This window comes from Bidens hawaiensis, unplaced genomic scaffold, assembly GCF_021521415.1.
Source record: "Bidens hawaiensis isolate Kalapana, Puna unplaced genomic scaffold, B.hawaiensis_p1.1 tig00008858_1, whole genome shotgun sequence".
In the NCBI taxonomy this organism is placed as follows: Eukaryota; Viridiplantae; Streptophyta; class Magnoliopsida; order Asterales; family Asteraceae; genus Bidens; species Bidens hawaiensis.
Window position 1 is genome coordinate 199,924 of NW_027491639.1, and position 22,363 is coordinate 222,286.

Here is a 22,363-nt window from a genome sequence, read left to right on the forward strand (position 1 = left end):
AATATTTGTTTTGGTGTTAACTTTGTATTATAGACGTAAAGTCTTTAATTGAATGAAATTAAATTAAACACATTACATTTCTTGAATTTGTTTATTTTTTCAAAATCAAAACCACGAGATAGTTCGAAACTTGACAACTGGAAAGAGCTAATTATAAGTTTTATTTTTCGAACGACAACTTTCATTAAAAAGGCAAAACTAGCAAGTCGCTAGAAGCCACAATAAAAATAATTAAAAGGAAATGTTACACAACTTCGTTCCAATGTAAAGCCTTAAATAAAGATCTATTTTTTATTCAAAGAAAAGACAAAGATTTAACGTCCTCCACCAACTTTGATATCGCTATCCATTTGCTGAAGAATACTGGCTTATTTCTCGCCTACCAAATACACTAGCACGAGATCATTATATTACCCTGAAAGACTTTATTCTTTTTATTAGCCAACGGGTGAAGTGATGCTTGCCAACATTTGTAGCTCACAAATATGACAAAAGCTGATTATAATTAATAATTTTTACATATCTCAAGTTTCTAATAAATATTTGTTTCTGCTAATATAAAATTTAAACTTAAAACCATAAAATCATCTAAATTATTATTTTGTGTAAAAAAGAATAATAAATAATTCATTTTAAAAGTAAATTTTCAATTTCACAAGTAAATCATGCAATGAAAAATAATATTAAATATCAATTAACTTAATATAAGAAAGTACATCATCACTCCAATTATTTTCACTGGAACATATAGGTAGGGGCAAGGCTACTTCCTTCGTGGCTTGCACATAACCTTTTTACTTTTCGAACAATAAATAATGTCAAAAAAGGCTTTTCATAAACAAAATATATATGCTATAAAAAATTGGGCGTAAATAAGTCTAGTTGAGCCATGTCCAAGCTTGTCTATACTTGAGCTCCACCTGTTTAAATTATAAGAGCTCGAGTTTGACTCATTTCAAGTTATGTTTCTAAAGTTTTTTTTTTTGTTCTTTTTTTTTTGAGGGGGGGGGGGGGGTGTTTGGGATTTCTTATATTATCACCTTATAACTTATAATTGATATGTTATAATTTATAAGGTGTTTGAAAAAGTTAGGTTTTTTGAATGTATAAATTATAAGTTACAACTTTGTAACTTATAACTTATGACTTAAATAAGTCATAAGAAGGTAAAATAAGAAATCCCAAACACCCCTTAAAATAATCTCGAGTAGCACATGAGCAGTTTAACTTGTTAACCCCTTATTCAAAATCATCATACTTCCTTATTTTCTCCTAATTATAGTCTAAATATAGTGTATTAACATTCTTAAATTTGTTAAAAGATGTATGAGAAATTATCTCTAACCTTTGTATATTAAAATCCATACTTTCTTATATTCCTTGTAAATTAAGCATAATTTTAGCATATTAAAGTTTAAAATTTTGTTAAAATTATACGAAAAGGCTCCTTAGTTTAAATTTGATATATTAAAATCTTTAAATTTTCATCAGTAAACTTTAACTTAACTGACATCTGTGTATGTGGAGTGAAGATTTCAGATAGATGCTGCAAGTTCTTAAATTTGAAATTTTATCGTAATGGGTCTTCGGGTAGCGGATTTTCCTTGGAACAGGAGATGGTGGACTTGGACTGCCTGAGCATATGACGTGGTCGCCTTTCGTCATTGGATTACCATGGGTAGCCGGTTTTTATTAGTTGGCCGTTAAAATAAATAAATAAATACACAAAAAAAAAATTTACTCTTAAGTGTTTCAAATAAAGAATAATAACTTGGGAACATGTAATTAACCAAAATAACCACAAGTGTCTTCCTTTTTGATTCTTTTAAAGTACTTTTGAGTAGTTCATAGCTCAAGAAACACAGAAAAGAACACTTTTAACAATTAAAAAATACACAACAAAGTTAATTTTTTTTTAATCTTTCACTTCCAAGAAAACTTGAATTATGTTTTTCCATAAAACTTGTAAAACTAGTCAGAAATACAGTAATAAAAAATGTATCTTTTTTAGTGAATTACCCATTTTACCCTTGTGTTCAGTCAGAGTGCTACATTACATATTATTCTGTCTTGTTTCCTTCTTTTTGCTCCTCTGGAATTCCAAAACACCACTCAAGAAATGGCTAAAGATGAAGACTTTAAGCTTCTTAAGATCCAAGTTCATTAACTTTTAATTCTTTTAAAACTTTTTTTTTTTACATATTTTCCTTTAATATTCTTCACATTCTTGATTTATTGTTCTTCATTCTTTGTATTTATTTGTTTGTTTATTTATTTATTTTTGTACTTTTATCTGCAGACTTGTACTTTGAGAGTAAACCTGCACTGTGATGGTTGTAAGCACAAAGTCAAGAAAATTCTTCAGAGAATTGAAGGTCAGTTTTTTTTTATTAAGATTGTGTTAAATCTAGCAAAAATCTAACTTGGGTTTTGATAAATTTTATAAATTTATGCAAAATGTGGTTTTCTTGTGAAGATATTAAAACCAAAGAAATGTACAATATTATATACATAGAGTACAAATTATGGTAACAAATTTCTTATGGATATAAGATTTTTAGCTCTGAAAATTAAGTTAATTATAATATATTCTGCTATTTCAAGTATAAAGTGAAATGGGATTTTGATAAAGATTTAAAATTTATGCAAAATGTGGTGTTCTTGTGATGTAATGCTTTTGTCAAGTCACTTTTCATAGATAATGTTGCTAAAAGGCTAAATCCTCTAATAGGTACAATGTTGTACATCTTTCAATGCATGATGTACAAGTCATATTTCTAGTTTTGCTTTGGATATGTCATATGTGAGCTCTAGAAGAAAAGATACAAATCTGATTTTCTTTTCTTGTGGAGCTGATTTGTTTTGATGCTCAACAGGCATGTAAACGAACCGAACGAACACCAGCAAAGGCGTGCTCGTGTTCGCATTCATTCATTTATCGAGAAATATACGTGTTCATGCTCATTCGTTTAAAAAATGAACATGTTAGCGTTCATTTATGTTCGTTCATTTAAAATCTAAACGAATTGTTCTCGAACATACATGAAGATAACTGAACAAAGATAAACGAACATATATGAGCAAATGTAAACGAACCCAAACGAACAAATATAAAACATTAATTAGATGATTCGTCGAAAGTTTTATCCTAAAATGAACATAAACCAACATAAATAAACGAACCTTCACGGACTTAAATGAGCGAACGAAACATGTGTTTATGTTCGTTCGTTTTATTAAATGAACACAAACTATTTGTTTATGTTCAGTCGTTTATTAAATGAACGAACATAAACAAACTTCCCGCCGAACGGTTAACAGACAGTTCACTAAACGGTCAGTTCTTTTGTGGGCCTACTCAACATATCATATAATATACATGTTTTGATTATTTGATACACAATGACTACAAGTTACTATAGCACTAATTGTGAATAATAATAATATTTTATAGGTGTGTATCAAGTGAGCATAGATGCAGAGCAACAAAAGGTTACAGTTTTAGGAAGTGTAGACCCTGCAGTTTTGTTAAAGAAGCTTGTGAAAGCTGGTAAACATGCTGAAATTTGGTCAAACCAAAGTCAAAGTCAAAGTCAGCAAAATCAGAAAGGAAATTTTAAAAAAGATGACAAGAAAAACACAACCCAAAAAGAAAACTTCATCAAAGGCCTTGAATCTTTGAAAAAACCGGAAAAGATTCAACCTTTAACCACCGGTGACGATTCGCTTGAAGATGATGAGGATTTGTGGTTTGTTCGAGGGAAAGCGAGCCAGTTAGGCATTTTGAAGCAGAAACAACAAGAAGCGGGTGCGGGTACAGGTACAGGTTCGGGTAATGTACCAAAAAATTCAAAAAATAAAAGTCAACCCAACAATGCAAATGCGAAAAAAATCAAAACCCCCGAGGGCAAAAAGGTAATTTTGAGAATTTAAATGAGGGTAAAAATTTGAGTGACTTGGCCTCCATAATGAATAGTCTTGGTGTCGGTGTTGGTGTTGGTGCTGGTGCTGGTGGTAATCTTGGGGGGTTTGAACCGGCTTCGGGTGGTCAACATATGATGATGAACATGAATGCATTAGGATTCAACCACCAGCAAGAGTACAACAACCACTCGGTTGTCGCCCCGTCATTAATGATGAACCTTCAAAACCGGCAATCAATGTATCAAAGGCCTCCTATAATGCCACCAACCACTGGCTACTACTACTACAACTACAACTACGACCCTGAACGTTACCCTTACTATGACCACTCTAACGACGGCTACTACTACGCTAAGCACCCTAACGACGGCTACTACTACACGGGTGGCACAAGTGGTGATGTGAACATGATGAGTGATGAGAACACAAGCAGTTGTGCTATTATGTGAGGGGCAAAAGTGGAAAAGATTTAGGCTTTTAAGTATGGTAAAAGAAGTAATGATGTGATGTAGTGGAGGTTGTTCTTGTTGTGTCTTTGTTAACCATGTTGAAATGACTTGTTTAATAATGGTTGATGTTCTTGTGTTTGTAGTGTCACAAATGTTACATTTATGTATTAGTTTATATGATTGTGGTGTGTCATTAATATTGCCTATATAAGGTCATGTGTAATGCGGTGTTATAAGGGAATATTTGGGTGGATAAGGCTCCTACAATATCCTAAGGGATTATAAGGGCGTGGGCGATTTCACTATAAAGTCTGTATGTATTTTTAGGTGGTATTTATTGAAAAGACATTATCCATTACATATGTTTTTTACTAAAAAAAGTGATGGTTGTGTGGCATAAAATGTCCCTTAAACGAGAATAACCATTATGTGTGGCCTAAGTGGAATTGTTCAATGGATATTACATTGTTAGTCAAGAGGAGGAGCGTAAAGTGTAATACAAATATTACGTGTTAACTTTTTTAAAAGTAGTTTTATTTTAAAGTTTGTTTTTTTTCTCCTAGAATAGACAATGTTAGTTGGTGTGAGACTTCGTAACCATAATACAAATGATACTAAAGTCACTCCGTGTCATTTGGGATGGCGGGACAAACCTTAGGAAGGACAATCCGTCTATAAGGGACGTATTATTAACATTTGACACGCATTTTATATTGGTCTGGACATGATGAGTTCAAAAAGACTATTTGATCTTTATTACTACCACCTTGGCCATGCATACGTACTTAATAAAAATAATGCGCGAGCTACTTGTGGTGAAACGAATAATAATGGATTGGGTTTAAGATATTGTGCTTCGGTTCATTCAGGTGGGCACCTCTACATGTTTACATGATATGGTGTTTAGATGTGATTGTGTTGTTTGAAGTTGTAATAGTAAGATAATCATATATCAATACGATAACGTGTTGGTGTATTTAAAAGACGATTAAAAGAAATTCTAACTTTTAATTTCTAAATTGGTGAAGTGTTTTAAATCTTTGGGTTTTTCTTTGGATGCATTCATAGCCTTTGGTTTTTTTTTTTTTGGAAGGTGTCTAACTCCTTGCTAACCATGCTGATTTTAATGAAATTTGTCGTTAAAAAAGTAATAAAATAATCATTTTGAGTTTTGGAAATTTTGGATTATATATGACAAAAAAAAATTAAGAAAATTTTTGAATACTGTACGGTTTCAAAGCTTTTGTCTAATGATAACAAAATTTCTCGTGTAGTATTTAATGGTGTCCAATCAACTAGTCGGTCAATCACATATCTTTTATGGGTATCGAATATCATGCCGAAACTAACAAGACGATACATGTACTCGTTGCAAAATGTTTCTGGAATAGCTTGCACCAATCAAATTTCTGAAAATGTTTGTACCAATAACAAATTTCTGAAAAAGTTTGTACCAATAACAAATTTCTGAAAAAGTTTATACCAATAACAAATTTCTGAAAATGTTTGTTCCGAATATTGTACCAAATATATCAGGATGATTCTCATACTTGATACGAAATCCTCATCCCTAACCATAGTTAAAGAAACCAGAACATCACTATACATTAATACATATATTAAAAGGCATGGTAGGTGCCGCAACACCTTCAATCGTAAAAAAGCAGATTTACACCACGTATAAAGTTTTTTGGGTGAAAAACGGGTAAATTTACACCGTTGCGCAAAAAAAAACATGAGGGTCAGGGCCACCCCTGGCTCTTACTAAACGTCGCCTATGAGTAGAAACACCATCTCATTCCTACCACCTCGAAAAAGGACCCGAACTAGCATGCATAATGCATAGGTTTGGGTGAATGGTGTGTACTAAGCGTATGCTGTCTGAAAAAGTTTTTTCAGCATACTAAGCGTATGCTGAATGGTGTGTACTTAAGCATAGTTGATAGGCATAGATGGTGTGTGAGTAAAATTTGCCCTCTATATATGTGATTAGCATCGTATTTTAAATCTCTCTCCCTCTATATATATGTATATGTGATTAAGTTTTTTTGTTTAAATCTTTTTATATGCTGACTGATATGAAATTACTTTTTTTGTTTTTCAGAAGAAGTAGAAAAGCAGGATTTAATTAGAAGGTTACCGTTAGACCTGCAGTACCGGATATTATCGCATGTATCTACAAAGCTAGCAATGAGGTCTAGCTTTCTGTCATCGAATTGGAAGGATTCTTGGAAGGTGCTTCGGAGCTATAGTCTTAATGATGAAGCATCTGATGAAGAAATAACTTTTGACATTCAATGTGCGGAATTGATGGTGGGCCTTAGATCTGAGCCAATTTTTGATCTGCACCTTAAGTTCAAAACTGATATCTTGATACGTGATTCTTTATAGCACCACATTGTGGAACTAAGTGTGGAAACAGCTAGTAATGAGATTTATCTTTTGGCTAGCTTCTTTTGTTGTGGTACATTAACTAAGCTAAAGCTGCGGTTTAAAACTTTCATCATGGATTCGTGGGCGCTACTTGGAACCGAAGTATTTGCCTCCCAAGTCTGAAAGATTTTGATACGAGTGGACATAATGAGGTTATTGAGAATGTCTTTCGTGTCGTTGAAGACTCACCGGGGTTGGAGTATTTAACCATATCAAACCGTGTTGTAAGTTTTTTACTTTTAAGTTTAATGTTTTTTTAAACAAAAATCTCAAAAATCTTTTGCTTTTTCTTTTGTAGGAGGCTACTGAACTTTTAGCGAGATCGTTCGGTAAACTCAAACATCTTAAGTTTGCGGACGATGTTACTGGTGGTTTAACTACTATATTTCGGTTTTTAGACTGTACCCCCTATTTGGAGCACCTTTCAATTGAAACGTATGCTGTTTTTTTTTTTAAATTATTGAGTTATTAATCATTTAATACGACTAACTATGTTTTAACAACATGTGCTACCATTTTTTGGCGTGCATATGAAGCACCAACACCTGTGTGCATCAAAGAGAGATTAAACACTATCAGCATCACATATGGTGGTCCAAGGAACTAAAATGAGATGAAGTTTGTGCGACATCTTTTGCTTCGCGCGACAAGTATGCAGAATTTGGATTATTTTATGCACCGAGTTAGTGGGCCTGCTAATTGTTCAGAATCTTCGTGAGCTGGTCGGAAGAAGTCGCGGAAAAAACTGTGTTCGTTTAAATGTTAATGGGGAGGGTTCATTGAGGTTTAAATACTGAAGTTTTGTTTCTTTTTTTTTGGATATAAATACTGCAATTTGTTTTTGTGCTGTTGGATGGTATACTGTTTTGTGCCGGTTTATCTTAAACACTGTTGGTTTTTGGAATCCACTTCCCCTTATATACACTGAAGTAAGATATAAAAAAAAATCTTTTTACATATTTTCGATACGATTAAGAACCTCTTTTGCAAATTCCTTAATAATTCGTCAGTTTTGTTTTGTCATCAAAAAGTGACGGAGCCGACAGGTTTGGGTCAAACTTTTCCCAGGACAACGGGATTTGACCATGTGGCTCTTTATGATTGGATGTTAAAACCCGTCGGCACAAATACAAATGTTCGGAGCTATGGTTTTTGCTAGGGACGAAATGGGAATCTTTGAAAACCGAGGGACATTATGAGAAATTAACCATTTGTGTTGTAAACCCCCCACCCCCCACCCCACCCACACAAAACCCATACTATGTTCCCAACTCGACTTATTTACGGCCCTTTTTTTTATTTTACTGTTTTTCTCTCATAATATAAGTTTTTTTTTCTCGTTGGATGAAAACACCATTATGTTCCCATGATGATGTAATATTTTCTCGTATTAAGTTAATTGATATTTAATATTATATTTCATTGCATACGATTTGTGGGTAAACTTTTCAAATGGATTATTATCTATTTTTCTATATAAAAAAAAGGTAATAATTAAGATGAAATTCTAAGACCAAATTTGCCCAATATGCATGATGTGCAAATGACATGCTTTGATACATTATGCATCCGGGCTTGCCGCACTTTCACAAAAAAGTTGCATAAGCTTAACTACAAAAGAGTGTTTTGTGTCTTGAGAGGCATTCTACAATTTAAGTTTCTTGTCTCCTTCATGAGTTGTGTTTTTTGTTTTATTTTTAACAACAGTAGATTTTTTTTGAACGACCACATATTATAAATAAGACCCAAAGTTTAGCCCACTAACAAGCTAAACAGAGGAACCGAAACATCACAATAGAATAAGAAGAAACACAAAATTACAGCATATGTTGGTGGTTCGATCTAGCACCAAGCCAAAACTTGGGTCCTCCTTTATTCTCTCCACGATTAAAACCCAGAGAAAACACTTATGATTAAAAATCATATCGCTTCTACATCTCCAAACACCCAAATATAACAAATTAGAATATTAAAAAAAGGCGATGCAACGACAAATTCGGCCAGTATCATTTTGATTCGTATGACACTACGAATTATGACTTTAATCCTGAGTTCGAACCTGACAAGGGCGCGGGTTTACGTATTCCATCCGGTGCCACGATTAAAAAATGTATTTTTTTGGTAAGGTACGACGGTCGAGGAGTCGACCTTGGACATAACCTCAAACATGTTAGGTTTACACATGAGATCCTCTCCCGTTAAAAAAAAAAATAGTAAACACCAAGAACAATATTAACACTCGTATAACTTATGACAATTATTTTTTTTTAAAACGACATTCAGTTGGTTGGTAAAACTCGCTTGTTACGTTTGCGAGTCGACACAAATTCGGTTTGCATTAGTTACATTCATGATGGTACTGGAAATAAATCAAAAAATACATTCGTTAACGCACATATACCTCTTATTAATATATTATAAACAAATTTTTTAAAAAAATAACATGCCTTCTTCGTGTTCGTTCGGTCTGTCTAATTCAAACACAAAAAAATTTATACAATATTACACATTAACCCTCCATCGTTTCATAATATACTAATTAACCCCCTCATCTTTTTAATAAGCAATCGTAGTTGAGCAGACGACTCATTTGAACTGACAACTTCCTCTTGCCAATGCACTTACACCATGTATCCGTTGAGTTAACAAATACAACGGCTCAACTACGATTGCTTATTACAAATGTTGTGCGGCTAGGCGTCATATTACAAGTTTAGATAAGTAATCCTAGATTGTCTAAAAAATAAATGAACAGTTTATTTATAAAGCGAGACATATGAGATATAGGAATGAACATAAGCCTAGAATTTCTGGCATATTATGCTCGATAACATTTTCGGTCGAAAATATTTTACTATTTAGACAACTATAAACGCATACCATATTTGTTTTTGCAAGAATCAAAGAGGTTGGTCAAACAGGCCAGATTGCGTTGTAAAGTCACACAAGGTTGAGTGGTTGGTACACTTGATCACATGTATCAAGTCACACAAAGTGGGGTGGTTGGTACACCCCGTCACATGCAACATGTGAGGTGGTTGGTACACCCGGTCACATGCAGCAAATCACGCAAGGTAAAGTGGTTGGTACACTTAGTCACAAGAACCACGCTTTGTTAACATTTTTTTTATATTTTTACACTCGTTGAAAATAACCATTTTTAATAGAAAATGAGATTTAGATAATCTATTGGCTATTTACAATTTAATTACAATTTTCTTTTTTAGATTGATGCATGTTACAACACATTGGATAATCAATTCTAAAATGTAAATAAAACAATAGAAAAACATAACCAAGTCAAAAATCACTTGTCTTAGAAAGTGAATAAGCCACATCATAACAACAATTATAATATTTTGTTTCTAAATATCCAAAACTGCTCATTCTAGTTCTTATTATTAAACAATAAAACAAACATTAAAAAAATAATAAAAATAGAAATCCTTTGTTTTGTTTAGCTCCATCTTCTTCTATCTTCTTCCTCATCAACAGGAGTATACCAATAAGGTCTTCTCTTTGAATTACTTAATCTATAATTCAAATAAACTTCTTCATTAGATATCAACCTAGTGGCAACAAGTGCAAGACCTTTCATAACCGGACCCGTCAGTTGACCATCGTTTGACTCGCCCCGTGACTTAAACCAAAAACTCCCAAATCTTTTCATTTTCACTTCCTCTACACCCCCGAATACGACATTTGGTATATAAGCTCTCATACCCTTTTCACTCAAAGGAAAATCATAAGGGCAAACCATAACATTAGGTTCCATACCCTTAGTAGGGTGGTTTGCAAATCATAAGGGCTAACGGATTTCTTCTCTCCAAAACCTCACCGTTGAACCCTAAACGTGACCCTTCTAATGGTTTACTTAACATCTTCCACACCCGATCAGACCCCGTCTCAGAAGGGGGTTCACTCGGGTTGGACCGATAAACACTAGACAAAGGTTCCCTGGTTTCACCACCCGTACCCCAAGGTTGACCGTTAATTACGGTCCCATCGTAACGAGTTATAAGATAAGGGTTTTGTGCATCGACTCTCGGGTATCCAGGGATATAACGGTAATATGCAGGAGAGTATATGACACCTGGGTAGAGTGCTATCACCAAGCCGACATCCGCTTCACCATCTACGAATAAACCTCGACCCGCTTGTTCATGGGGAATTTGAGACTGTTTGAGCTCAAGGGTGTAGCCCATTAGATCTTTTAACCTTTGACTTGACTCTGCAAAAGTCAACGGTTTTGTCTCGGGGATATCTGTGCTGAAAATATCATCATTAATAAAATTGTAACAGAACGGCTTATTATAGTTATAATATTTAAAGCTGAAAGCTTAAGTAAAAAATTACCAAGTTTCGTGCTCGGTGGGGCGTTTTGACCAACTGCAAGACTAAGGCCGCTCCAGCGAGTGGGGTGTTTTTGAGATGTTTCATCATGGGATTTTGTTTCAGGAAGAAGAATATTATCCATAAATGTGCAAAAGTTTGTAATTTGAGAATGAATGTTTTCTTGAACCTGTTTTTCTTGATCTGCCAAGTCAGATTTACTTGCCATGTTTATGATCTCCTCTATATCGGTTTCTTCAGCATCTTTCCCCACACGGTTATAGCTGCAAACATCATATTTAAAAATCAATATCTTGCATCACACACATTATAATAAAAGAATCATGTATATTATGTATGACTTTTAAATAACATAACCTCGTATATAGAAAGAGCCGATTTATGTCTGTTTCAAATTGAAGGCGTCTTGGATCTTTTGCAAATGTCGGGCTTTTGGCAAGTGTTGACACAAACTACAAAAAAAGTTGCAGCAGATTAACACTAAATGACATGCTATATGTACAACCAATAAGGCTTATGTACAACCATTCATAATCACTTCATCATTTTGGTCATTTTTACAGATCAACCTCCTACACACCCTAACTTTAACCCACATGTACAAGGGCCCTAAGGCGGTTTTAGATCGCCTCAAGGCACACTTTTTAAACCATGACGCTATTCATGATTCTTATTCTACCTTTAAGCATAAAATAGAAACAAACTCAACACCTTGCCAATATCACAAAGTATGTGCTTGTGTTAAATGAAATGTGAATTTTCTTAATATTCAAGCTAGCAGACAATCATTCTGATCATGGTTAGGGGTGCAAATGAGCCGAGCCACTCACGCGCTACTCTAGATCAGATCGACAAAAGGCTCGAAACGAGTCGAGCTTTATTGGGCACAAGCTGACCCTGAGCCTTGAATAAAGTCCGCTTAGTTATCGAGCCCGAGCTTGAGCCTTGTGTATTTTTACATTTAAGCTCTTTTGGACTTCTATGTATTAATTTCACACTCCACAACCGAGCTCAAGCCAAGCTTAGTCTCATTTAAGGTTTTCTCAAAATATATAAAAATAAAAAAAAACTGTATATAAAATAACTAACAAAACGAGCCAAGCTTGAAAAAACGACCCACGAGTCGAGCTCGAACTCTTGTAAATCAAAATGAGGCAACTTTGGTCTCGTTTGCACCCCTAGTTTCACGGTACATGTTGCAAAATCCTATTTATGTGACCATTTTTTCCTCTACAAGTTCAAATTCATATCATAATCTCTAGTCCAAAGTAACCTAACTGCACATTCACAATCATTTTCACAGCTAAAACAACTTAGTTCAATCCAGATCCAACAAAACACCTAATTCACAAACATCTCAAAAGTCAAACCTAATTGCAAATCAGTTAACAATTCATACATAAATTAACATCCCAACAGTTAATAACCAAACAATAGCAAATTAACTGTGAATTTGACAATTGAGCTCAGAAACCCTATTCTAACGGAAATTGACAAATACAATAAGAACTGCACACGAGCTCGAGCCGAGCTTACCCTCGTTTAAAGTTCTCTCAAAATATACAAAAATACTAAAAATGTACGTAAATTAATTATTAATAAATAATAAACGAGCTGAGCCCGAGCTTGAAAAAACGACTCATGAGCCCAGCTCGAGCTCTCGAAAATCAAAATGAACCTCGTCAAGCTCGGGATAGGCTCATGTGCACCCCTGAAACAGCTTAACTAAACTCAGTCCAGATCCAACAAAACACACAATTCACAAAAATCACAAACCTAATAACAAATCAGTCAACAATTCAAACATATAAATAACATTACAACAGCTTATAAGTATACAATCGGCAAAATATACTTTGGATGTTAATTATATGTATTAATTTCACACTACACAACCGATCACGATCCGAGCTTTGCCTCGTTTAAGGTACTGCACACAAGCTCGAGCTGAGCTTATTCTCGTTTACAGGTTTACTCAAAATATATAAAAATAAAAAACTGTATATAAATTAATTAATGAATAATAAACGAGCCGAGCCAAGCTCAAGCTTTAGAAAAAGATCTTGAAACGAGCCGAGCTCAAGCTCGAGCTCTCGTATAACAAAATGATATGATCCAACAAAAACCTACTTCACAACAAAACTCAAACCTAATTGCAACTTAATTAACATTACAACAGTTTATAAGCAACAAATCAGCAAATTATACTCTGAATTTAACTATTGAGCTCAAAAACCTTAATTTTTCACGGAAATTAACGAATACAGTACGCCGTTACAGATCAAATGTGAAATTAACAAGATTAAAGAACGAACTACCTGTTGAAACTTGTTAAATAGAACCGCCATTGAAACCCTAGGTCTTGTTCAGTTAGCTGTGTAATTGAAATATTTCCAGTACCATCATGGAATGTTAACTAATGCAAACAGAATTTGTGTCGACTCGCAAACGTAACAAGCGAGTTTTACCAACCGAATGAATGTCGTTTTAAAAAAAATAATTGCCATAAGTTATACGAATGTTAATATTGTTCTTGGTGTTTACAACTTTTTTTTAACAGGGGAGGATCTCATGTGTAAACCTAACATGTTTGAGGTTATGTCCAAATGTCGACTCCTCGACCGTCGTACCTTACCAAAAAAAATATTTTTTAATCGTGGCACCGGATGGAATACGTAAACTCTCGCCCCTGTCAGGTTCGAACTCAGGATTAAAGTCATGATTCGTAGTGTCATTACGAATCAAAATGATACTGGCCGAATTTGCCGATGCATCGCCTTTTTTTTAATATTCTAATTTGTTATATCTGGGTGTTTGGAAATGTAGAAGCGATATGATTTTTAATCATAAATGTTTTCTCTGGATTTTAATCGTGCTCTGGATTTTAATCGTGAAGAGAATAAAGGAGGACCCATGTTTTGGCTTGGTGCCAGATCAAACCACCAACATATGTTGTAATTTTGTGTTTCTTCTTATTCTATTGTGATGTTTTGGTTCCTTTGTTTCTTAGACATCATCTTAATTATTACCTGGGCAAATTTGGTCTTAGACATCATCTTAATTATTACCCTTTTTTTATATAGAAAAATAGATAATAATCCATTTGAAAAGTTTACCCACAAATCGTATGCAATTAAATATAATATTAAATATCAATTAACTTAATAGAAGAAAATATTCCATCATCACTCCAATTACTTTCATGGGAACATAATGGGGTTTTCATAAAAAAAAAAAAAAGCTGCTTATGTTGAGAGAGAAAAACAATACAATAAAAAATATGGCCGAAAATAAGTTGAGTTGGGAACAGAGTATGGGTTCCGCGGACTTAAATGGTTAATTTTCCATAATATCCCTCGGTTTTCAAATATTCCCATTTCGTCCCTAGCAAAAACCATAGCTCCGACACATTTGTAATCGTGCCGACGGGTTTTAACATCCAATCATAAAGAGCCACATGGTCAAATCCCGTTGCCCTGGGCAAAGTTTGACCCAAACCTGTCGGCTCCGTCACTTTTTGATGACAAATCAAAACTGACGAGTTATTAAGGAATTTGCAAAAGAGGTTTTTAATCGTATCAAAAATATGTAAAAAGATTGTTTTTTATATACGTTACTTCATTGTATTTAAGGGGATATGGATTCCAAAAACAGTGTTTAAGATAAAGCAACAGTCACTTTGGGAATGGAGTTATATGGTTTTAGGGTGTAAAAGGGTTCTTATAGTTTCTAAATATGGAACATTAAAGTAAAAAATGATCTTTATTTTAAAGAAGAAAATATAAATATATTATAACTTTTCATGAAGTATGGAGATGTATAACTATTCAACTATTATTAGCTAAGTGCTAAAAAGCAGTATTTATATCCAAATACAGACTGAAGAATACCATCCAACAGCACAAAAACAAATTACAGTATACCATCCAACAGCAAAAAAACAAATTACGGTATTTATATCAAAAAAAAAAGAAACAAAACTTCAGTATTTAAACCTCAATGAAAATCCCCCGAATTCACAATATGGACACATCCCCATTAACAATTAAACCAACAACCCGGTTTTTTCCACGAATTCTTCCGACTAGCTCACGAAGATTCTAAATAATTAGCGGGCCCATTAACTCGGTGCACAAAATATCCAAATGCTGCATACTTGTCGCGTGAAGCAAAAGATGTCGCACAAACTTCATCTCATTGTAGTACCTTGGACCACCATATGTGATGCTGATAGTTTTTTACACTATCTTTAATGCACAATGGGGTTGAAGCTGCAATTTCGGGCCACGAAAATGGTAGAACCTGTTGTTAAACATAGTTAGCCGTATTAAATGATTAATAATTCAATAATTTCCAAAAAAACAGCATACGTACTGTTTCAACTGACAGGTGCTTCAAACATGGGGTACTGTCTAAAAAACGAAAGATAGTAGTTAAACCACCATTAACATTGTCCACAAACTTAAGATTTTGAGTTTACCAAATAGCCTCCTACAAAAGAAAAAAACAAAAGACATTCTCAGTGAGTCTTCAACGATACGAAAGACATTCTCAATAACCTCATTATGCCCACGCGTATAAATATCTTTCAAACTTGGGAGGCAAATACTTCGGTTCCAAGTAACGTCCTCCCACGAATCCATGATGGAAGTTTTAAACCGCAGCTTTAGCTTAGTTAATGTCTTACAGCCAAAGAAGCTAGCAGGAAGATGAATCCCATTATTAGTTGTTTCCACAGTTAGTTCCACAATGTGGTGCCATAAAGAATCAGGTATCAAGATATCAGTTTTGAACTTAAGTGCAGATCAAATATTGTGGCGTGTCAAATAATACACTGAATATTATATCACGTCCGGAATATTGCGTAAAACGAGGGTAAGTATGTATGGAATATTATATCATATTTCCTTTAGCACCCATATCCATATACTATCACAAATCGAAACAGCTAAACTCACATGGCTCAATCAATTCTGATTTTTGTTTACTTTTTTCATACGCTACATGGGAGTCATACAATAGTATGACTTCTAGTCAACCTCCGTACGCCTGCACGCTCAGTGTACTTTTATCATGTGGGGTTCCATATGATCATATTACTCCTATACAATCGTATTTAGGTTGTGTGAGTTTTGAGAGATGGTGTACGAATATCATCACCCCTTTTCTAATTCTTCGGGAAAACAAAAAAGTAAAATCATATCAGTCAGCATATAAAAAGATTTAAACAAAAAAACTTAATCACATATACATATATATATATAAAGGGAGAGAGATTTAAAATATGATGCTAATCACACACACACACACATATAGAGAGAGAGAGAGAGAGAGATTTAAAAGTAGTTTGATAAGGCTATGTGTAGTGGAGGGCTACAAAATAGGCGATTTGTGCCATGTGTCACCAGTCAGTAAAGGGTATGTTTTTATTTTTAGGGTGTAATGGTGTTATAACCCATATATATATATATCACACACACGCATATATAATAATAATATATGCACACACAACACACACAGAAGCAACGACAAATAAACTATGAACATCTTTTGAACTCAAAATTTATAACAGTACAAATTTTATAATTAAGTTGGAGTGTGAAATAAACTTTAATTTCTAAACATATTTCATAAACAAGTTAGAGCTTGAAATTAGGGTTTTCAAATTTCATAAGCAAGTCGAATTTTAAATTAGGGTTTTCGTTTGTCTCAAACACTTCAAACAATTTCTGAACAAGTTTCATAAACAAACTGAAATTTGAAATTAGGGTTTCAAACAAATAATCGTCAATTTCGTTAAGAGTTTTGTTACATGAGAACGTGAAAATCATAATTGATCGGTGGTGATAATACGGAATTAGGGTTTCAACAGAGCGCACGATTGATCATCGAGAGTGACGATTTGATTGAGTGGAAATGAAACTGGGGTTACAAGGGTTCGTATTCAAATCGAATTGGAATTGGAGTTCAAAAAGTATTTTTCCACGACTTCCTCCGACCAATTCACAATATGGAGACATCCCCATTAACATTTAAACCAACAACACAGTTTTTTCCACGAAATCTTCCGACCAGCTCACGAATATTCTGAACAATTAGCGGGCCCACTAACTCGGTCTCTGCATACTTGTCGTGCAAAGCAAAATATATCGCACAAACTTCATCTCATTGTAGTACCTTGGACGAATATGTGTGATGCTGATAGTTTTTAGACTATCTTTAATGCACAATGGGGATGGTGTTGCATTTTCGGGCCACAAAAATGCTAGAATCTGTTGTTAAAACATAGTTAGCCGTATTAAATGATTAATAATTCAATAATTTCCAAAAAAAGAGCATACGTACCGTTTCAATTGACAGAAACAGGGGGTACTGTCTAAAAACCGAAATATAGTAGTTAAACCACCAGTAACATTGTCCACAAACTTAAGATGTTTGAGTTTACCAAACGATCTCGCTAAAAGTTCAGCAGCCTCCTACAAAAGGAAAAAAACAAAATATTTTTGAGATTTTTGTTTCTTAAAAAACATTAAACTGAAAAGTAAAAAACTTACAGCACAGTTTGATATGGTTAAAGACTCCAACCCCGGTGAGTCTTCAACGATACGAAAGACATTCTCTATAACCTCATTATGCCCACTCGTATCAAATTTTTTCAAACTTGGGAGGCAAATACTTCGGTTCCAAGTAACGTCCTCCCACGAATCCATGATGAAAGTTTTAAACCGTAGCTTTAGCTTAGTTAAAGTTCCACAGCTAAATAAGCTAGCAGGAATCCCATTACTAGTTGTTTCCACACTTAGTTCCACAATGTGGTGCAATAAAGAATCAGGTATCAAGATATCAGTTTTGAACTTAAGGTACATATTAAATATTGGCTCAGATCCAAGGCCCGCCATCAATTCCGCACATTGAGCCAGTCTATAGGGCTATGAGGGCTGGACTAATTTGATATAATTGGTACTCCGTTCTATAGGGCCGCTGATTGTTTCGAGTATGAATTAAAGGTTTTCATAAATGTTTTAGCGTCAACATGTTCACCAGCATGTGTTGCTGACGTATTTTATAAACTGTTTTACAGGTAATCAAGATTAGACGTTTGGAGTTGGATCTAGCCGTTAAACGATCTGATGGCTCATGAAGTTTTAATATTAAAATATTGTAAATTATGGTTTATAACTTCAACTCTTTTGTAACAAACTAACGGGTGTTTAATTCCCGTTTTTTGGAACATATTAATATTTTAATTTAAACTTCCGCTTTAGAACCTTAAACTCTGATATACTTGTAAAACAGGTACCAACTATTGGTCAAACGTCTAGGCCCCTAAGTTCAGGAAAGTTGTGACAGGAAAGATGCTCCAAAGAGGGAGCACTATCTAAAAACCGAAACACTATCTAAAAACCGAAAGACTGACTGTTGGTAAACCGCCACTAACATTATCCACAAAGTTGACATGCTTAAGTTTATCAAACGAATTTACTAGAAATTCAGGAGCCGGGACCTGAAAAAAAAAAGATTTAGATTTTGGTTGAAAAAACAACTTAAAAACAGAAAAGTGGATAGACTAACTTACACCACAGTTTGAAAGTGTTAAAGATTCCAATCTCGGTGTGTCTACAACAACACGGATGACATTCTCAATCACCTAAGGATGTCCACTCGTGTCAAAAACCTTTAGTCTTGGAAGACAAATATTTTGGTTATCATGAGCTCTTCATGCATAAAGTGTGTAAGGCACAGGAGAGAGTAAATTATTAGAAAATGAAGATTAACATTCTTGTGTTGGAAAGAGAAGCTTCTTATTTATAGGAAGGGAAATGAGCTAAACCTTAATGGGCTAGCTATGACATGGACCTACCAATCTTGGGCCTGCTTGGGTAGGGTTAACTCGTTGGGTTTTAACAGTTTGACCCATGAATGGGGATACATTAACATTTTGCTTGACGTATATGTGTGAAACCGTGCTACTAACTACTATTAATTACATGAAAAAACAAAGAAAATACAAATCTATCTAAAATGGATATGTTTTTTTAAATACAATGAAAATATACAAACAACGATCGGCTTGATTAATTGGAATTTAAACACCCGAATTGTATAATCGCTTCTTTGTTTGAAGCAACGTTTCGAGGTAAGTTCCAAATCAATCGACTTAGCCTAAAGACATCAGTTTGAAATTCAGATAAACCTTAACAGTGTTAAGTTTTTTTAACGGAGTTCCAACAAAATGGAATAATTATTTACAAACAGCAAAAATACAAAATTATTAAAATTCAATTTGCCTATTGCTATCACTATCCCCCATTATATTGGTATATATGACATCACCATTAAAAGAGTGTTTGGTGTTGAACCACGTCTTGTGAAAACTAACGACTTAAGTGGGAACATTAAATATGGATCTTCACTAAAGTGACAAGTTTTGTCAAAGTCAAAGACAACCTAGTCATAGAAGAAGAGGTAGTCCATGTCAACTTCCTATTATCCCACTTCAACTTAAGATACGGTCTTGGTCGTTTGTCACATTATTTGTTATTCTTATACAATAACTATGTCAATACGCCACGTCATATATTACGTTTGTCAAGTTATTGCTTGACAAAATAAGTTTATATCAAAAAGTAAAAACTGGTTGATCTTAAGAGTCCGACATCATAAAATCACCTCAACCAACGACATATTCATGTGCGAGTGAGGGAAAGAAAAACGAGTTCTTGAAAAACACAGTTTTTTTAAAAGATGTTAGGTTTATTGTTCGTCTTGTTAGTAGTTCATCCTTGAAGTAGCAAGTTTGAAAGGTTAATAAGTTTTAATTTTGTGCTTTTGATGGATCATTTAAGATATTTTTATTAATTGTCAAGTACATTTGTTATGTTATATGTCACCAAGAACTAAATTATTTAAGTTTTAACATTTTAGACAGATCATGCACCTATCATGAATACATAATATAAGAGTTTGTTATGTTCATAAGAATTGTACCACCTTAGCACAACCTAATAGAAAAATATTATTATATAAATAATTAACACAACCACTTTTAACTTTGTAATAATACCAAATAGTTAAATAACATGACATTTTCAAACGAACAACATACAAAACGTTAGTTGTTTCTGTATCAGAATAAAAAAAAGTTAAGTAAATATGGCAAAGTCATATTATAAGGATTTTAATCTACATCTTAAATATATATAAACGAAACCTTTAAAAACTTTCTGATTATTCTTTATATCCTCTCAAGCCACCAAATTACTTAATTTGTAAATGGAGGCTTATAATAAATTTGACTCGAATTCACGGGTATAAGTATCACTGAACCCAGATGACCCTTAAATAAGTTGTAATAAAATTAATCTCACCTAATATTTGATATGCAAATATTATAAAACATATTTATACTAAAAATTAATATATGTTTTCATAAAAAAATATTATTATTTATAATTAAGAAAAAATTTTATAGTAAAAAATAATAATAAGCAGGCCATGGGTCTCAACAAACCCATATAGATTATAAACCGGGTTATAACATCTCTCATTTGTTTGTTAAACTCTTTCATTATCAAACCCTAAGTATATTATTAACTCATTTACAATAAATAAAATTAAATTCAAAAAAATATATAAATATCAAAACAAATAACGTAAAACAACCCATATAATACGGGAGATAAAAGCTAGTTAATATATATTAACTATTAACCAATATATGTATACTATTACTATATAGTATAAGTTATAAACTTAATATATATATATATATATATATATATAAACTTATAATCATTCCATAGGTATTAATGTTGTTACTATTAAAAAGGAGGTGTTACATGGGATTATCATTATCGCGTGTTGGAGAATTTGGAAGGCGAGAAACGAAAAAATGTTTGAAGGGAAAGTTGTTAACGTGAAAGAGATTATAGGAGATATTAAGGCTAAAGGCTTCCTTTGGTTTAAGTATAGGTTTAAACATAGTTCCTTAAATTGGTTGAATTTGTGTAAATTTGACTTTATGTAATCCTTCGGTTTTAGGGGCTGCCCTCCGGCTTGTGGAGACAGCCCGTGAGTGTTTTTTGGTTTGTTAGCGTTTTCTATAAAAGTTCACAGTAAAAATTGCATAGGTATTAAAATAGAAAGTGGTTGAGGACTGAGGCAGCCTTTCACTCTCCCAAAATAAACTTTGACCAACTATTATTAATATTCATCAGATATTATTTTGTTACAAAATAGGCCCACACGCATACTTGTCAAACCACAACTTTTACAATGTCAAATTATATTCCACTTTCCTATACTTTTCTTTCACGCGTATAATTATGCACACAATAACAACATATTTATATGTCTACTTGTTCATACCATTATACATTTATACCAACACTTAACAAGTTACAACTCACAAGTAACACACAACTAAGTTACTAAACCATTGATAACAAAAAAAATATGGGTAACTATGCATCATCATGTAGTTTCATCGTTATTTCGATCGCGAAAAGTAATAAGCCTGCTAGAGTTGTGTTACCCTCGGGTGAAATCCGTGTAGTTCGGGAGCCTACGAAGGTGGCGGAGATCATGCTAGAGTGTCCGGGGTTTTTCTTGGTCAACGCACGGACGTTGACCATTAACCGTTGTTTTTCGCCTCTTTTTGCGGACGAGGATTTGGAGGTGGGAAATGTTTATGTTATGTTTCCTATGAGGAGAGTGAACTCGATGGTTACTCCCGCGGATATGGCTGTTTTTTGGATGGCGGGTAGTAACACGCGTAAACGAATATTAACAACCGATGGCGGTGGTGGTGGTGAACTGAATGTAGTCGAGCAGCCGAGGTTGGCTGTTGATGTGCCGGAGTTTAGTTATAGGTTGGCGGTTTGCCGGTCTCGAAAGCCGGTATTGGATACTATTATGGAGGAGCCTATCTGTGTGAGATACAAGATACTAAATTGGATATAGTCATATAGTAGAACTAAGTAGATAGTATTTTGTTTAGTGATACATGATTAGCAATATGAAAGTTAGGTTTAGATTTTAAGTATTATATCTAAAATGATTCATGAAACTTAAACTGATGTTCAATAACTTCTATGTTATTATACAATACAAGGCTTGTTTATCACTGTATAAGCGTGTGTGTATATATATATAAAGTTTTCCGAATAAGCTTCGTTACTGGATAGGAGGTTAAGACTTAAGAG

General features: G+C 33.7%; 1 protein-coding gene and 2 pseudogenes across 3 annotated transcripts; 2 read left to right on the plus strand and 1 right to left on the minus strand.

Moving 5' to 3' along the window:
* Positions 1 to 2,099: 2,099 nt before the first annotated feature.
* On the plus strand, positions 2,100 to 4,515 carry LOC143530139 (uncharacterized; annotated as a pseudogene). The gene is made up of 3 exons (XR_013134796.1): positions 2,100 to 2,158; positions 2,300 to 2,375; positions 3,455 to 4,515. The product of XR_013134796.1 is annotated as an uncharacterized LOC143530139 (transcript).
* Positions 4,516 to 10,173: 5,658 nt separating this feature from the next.
* Positions 10,174 to 13,546, minus strand: LOC143530140 (uncharacterized; annotated as a pseudogene). The gene is made up of 4 exons (XR_013134797.1): positions 13,478 to 13,546; positions 11,517 to 11,611; positions 11,163 to 11,422; positions 10,174 to 11,070 (listed from the first exon to the last, which is right to left on the minus strand). The product of XR_013134797.1 is annotated as an uncharacterized LOC143530140 (transcript).
* An 8,068-nt stretch (positions 13,547 to 21,614) lies between these two features.
* On the plus strand, positions 21,615 to 22,121 carry LOC143530186 (uncharacterized). The gene has a single exon (XM_077025799.1). It carries the CDS (start codon positions 21,615 to 21,617, stop codon positions 22,119 to 22,121), a length of 507 nt encoding a protein of 168 aa, XP_076881914.1.
* Positions 22,122 to 22,363: the final 242 nt, after the last annotated feature.